Source organism: Arachis ipaensis, chromosome B09 (assembly GCF_000816755.2).
Source record: "Arachis ipaensis cultivar K30076 chromosome B09, Araip1.1, whole genome shotgun sequence".
NCBI lineage: Eukaryota > Viridiplantae > Streptophyta > Magnoliopsida > Fabales > Fabaceae > Arachis > Arachis ipaensis.
Window position 1 is genome coordinate 15,401,471 of NC_029793.2, and position 2,665 is coordinate 15,404,135.

Consider the following 2,665-nt stretch of genomic DNA (forward strand, 5'->3'; position numbering starts at 1 on the left):
CCTCCCTTTTTCATTTTCTGTCCCTTCACCTTTTTTTTCCCTTTTTCCTTTATCTTTTCTTTTCCCAAATCTTTCTCCATCCTCTCCAAACAAAACAAACACTATAGAGTAACCACGAAACAACAAACAGGAAAAAGAAAACAACAAAAATAAAACTACGAACCTTTCTTACTCATCTTCAAAAACTTCAATAGAAACCAAAAATTTAAAAACAAAACCCTGTCAATACTAAAACTTCACTTTTACCACCGCAAGTTAAGCAATCAACGACCTAGCAGCCATCTATTCATTTTTAAACCCATCTGGACTGTTTATTGTGACCTCCAACACTCAACCAGTCATTATGACATTGGTAACTACAAAAACATTACCCACATCTTATCGGTTTCTCTATTTTAATTTTTATTTATTTATTTATATCACATATACCATTTAAATTTTAAGTTTCAAAGAGAACACTTACAACAAATTTACACGATGGAAACAACTATCTCACTTTAATTTTCTATTTATTTATTCAACTATCTACTAACCCCCTCCCATATAACGCTTTTTCGCTTGTCTTCCCAAATCCAACAAGTTGAGCTTGGGGCTACCACCATCTCGATTCTGAATTATAGGTCGAAACTCAATTTGTCTACATTAAAAAATTTTACAGGTCAAGTTTGGAAGCTGTGATCCGTTGAAACCCTAAACGGTTAACTACCTATAGCGCGAATCAATGCTATAAATACAAAATTCTTAATATGTTTCAGGTACGCTATTCACTCTAAATATCATATCTCTCATCTTATACTTTTTTTAATTTGAGCATGAAGTGTCTTTGTAGGTGTTTATCGCCGCTATTCTTGAAGAGGTCGACGTATCTTATATTTCATCCAACTCAAGAAAAAATGAGTTCAAACATTAAACAGGACGAACTATATCTTGAAATCGACTATCTACTCAAAAACACATTTATTTACCAAATATATAATTGTTAAAGAAGACAAAATCAACTATTCGTAATGGTCAATTATGTATGGGTATAGGATATGCAAACATAATTGGTTAATAGCATAGCGTAACTTCACGAGACCAAAGACATGCTATGCCTTGATCATCATTTAATTCATATAACATTGATATATGTGCAAAATTTAAATAACCAATTCATTGTAGTCCATTACAATAGTAAATATATGCAATAAACAATCATTCACGAAGAGATAAACTAAAAATATAGTTTTTTTTTTGAAACAACATAAGCTCAACACACTAATGTGGAGCAACAAAAGAAACAACAAGAATTTCGTTAAACCATAAAGCCCTATAGCTTCCCGCAACGCAATCAACCACCAATAGAGACATTCTCAGTCCATTCGTTGTAGCTCTGTAATGTCTTACTTAGTACAAAGTCCACCACTGTTTCCTGATGCTGAAAAATCCTAGCATTGCGTTCCCCCCATATGTTCCAAATAACTGCAAAGAATCCCGGCAACCATTTCTTCTGCTCTTGTTTCCGCTTATGCCGACCAGTCCACCTCTCAAACATTTCCCTTACAGTTCCAGGCATAGACCAAACCTCCCCAAAAGACTCCACCCACCTGCACCGTACCTGCCATGTAAACTCACAGAGAAGAAATAATTTCTTATAACTATAGATTTCATGCTTCATCAATTTTGCAGTTATTGAAATATCATTTTCATGGACAATCACAAATTTCATAATCTAAATATTCTGATATCACTTGTTAATTTAATATAAATTTAATGTACATTACAAAATTATCATTCATATTATAAGGATTTTAAAATTTATGACTATCACAAATAAAAATAAAATGAGTAGTTACTAATTTTGATTTATGATGAGTAAGTATTATAAAGAGAATTCATTTTATTTATTCATTTGTCTTTTTAATTCTTTCTTCAATTAAGTTATTGATAGTGAATAAAAAAAAAGACTTCATTAATAGAAAAAAAAATTGAGTTCTAATTTTCTTTTCATAAAAACTAACTTTTATCAAGTTGGTTACTTTTCAAAAAATTATACAACCTTTTTTTTTATTTTATTATTTAGACATAATATAATATAACTTCATACATTCAATTATCTTGGTAAGCTTTTGTCGGGATGAACAATAATTATAGCAAATTAGCAATATTGAAGTAGTATGTAAAATAAATAAATAAATAAATAAGTAAAGGAATCAGATATATAGCAGTATATCTACAATAAAAATATTCTTGCAAAGAATGGTTGGTTTAACCAAATTGAATAGTAACAGTACATAGTTCTTATTATACAACAAAATGGTAATGAGGATAAAAAAGAATTCAATGAAGAATCTTTCATATCTTCCTTAGCTTATGCTTTAAAATATAGAAACATGGAAAAAATGGTAACAATATAGGAAAAGGAGAGCTCCTCAATCAACTGATAGTATTATATGTAATACAAATGTGAATTGTAACTTGTTGAAAGCTTTGCAACATTAGAAGCACTTCCTGTGAACGATTGATGGACCTGATTCATCATATTCTGCCTTTGCAATCCACATCTACACTCGAGCAGATAACATATAAAAATTAATGAGAATTTCATAGTAAGATATATGATACGGCTAACCTTGATAAGCCACTGACATGCCTTACGAAAAATTAACATATTGTAGACCAATTC

General features: G+C 30.4%; 1 protein-coding gene across 4 annotated transcripts in view; it reads right to left on the bottom strand.

The window, feature by feature from the left end:
- The window catches only part of LOC107619125 (actin-1), a 3,374-nt gene continuing 2,938 nt past the window's right edge, over positions 2,230 to 2,665 (bottom strand). For all 4 annotated transcript variants that reach the window (XM_021111621.1, XM_021111623.1, XM_016321350.2 and 1 more), the window contains one exon: positions 2,230 to 2,543. In XM_021111621.1, coding sequence (XP_020967280.1) covers positions 2,478 to 2,543 — 66 coding nt within the window. In that variant the 3' untranslated portion in view covers positions 2,230 to 2,477. The remainder of the gene's footprint in view (positions 2,544 to 2,665) is intronic.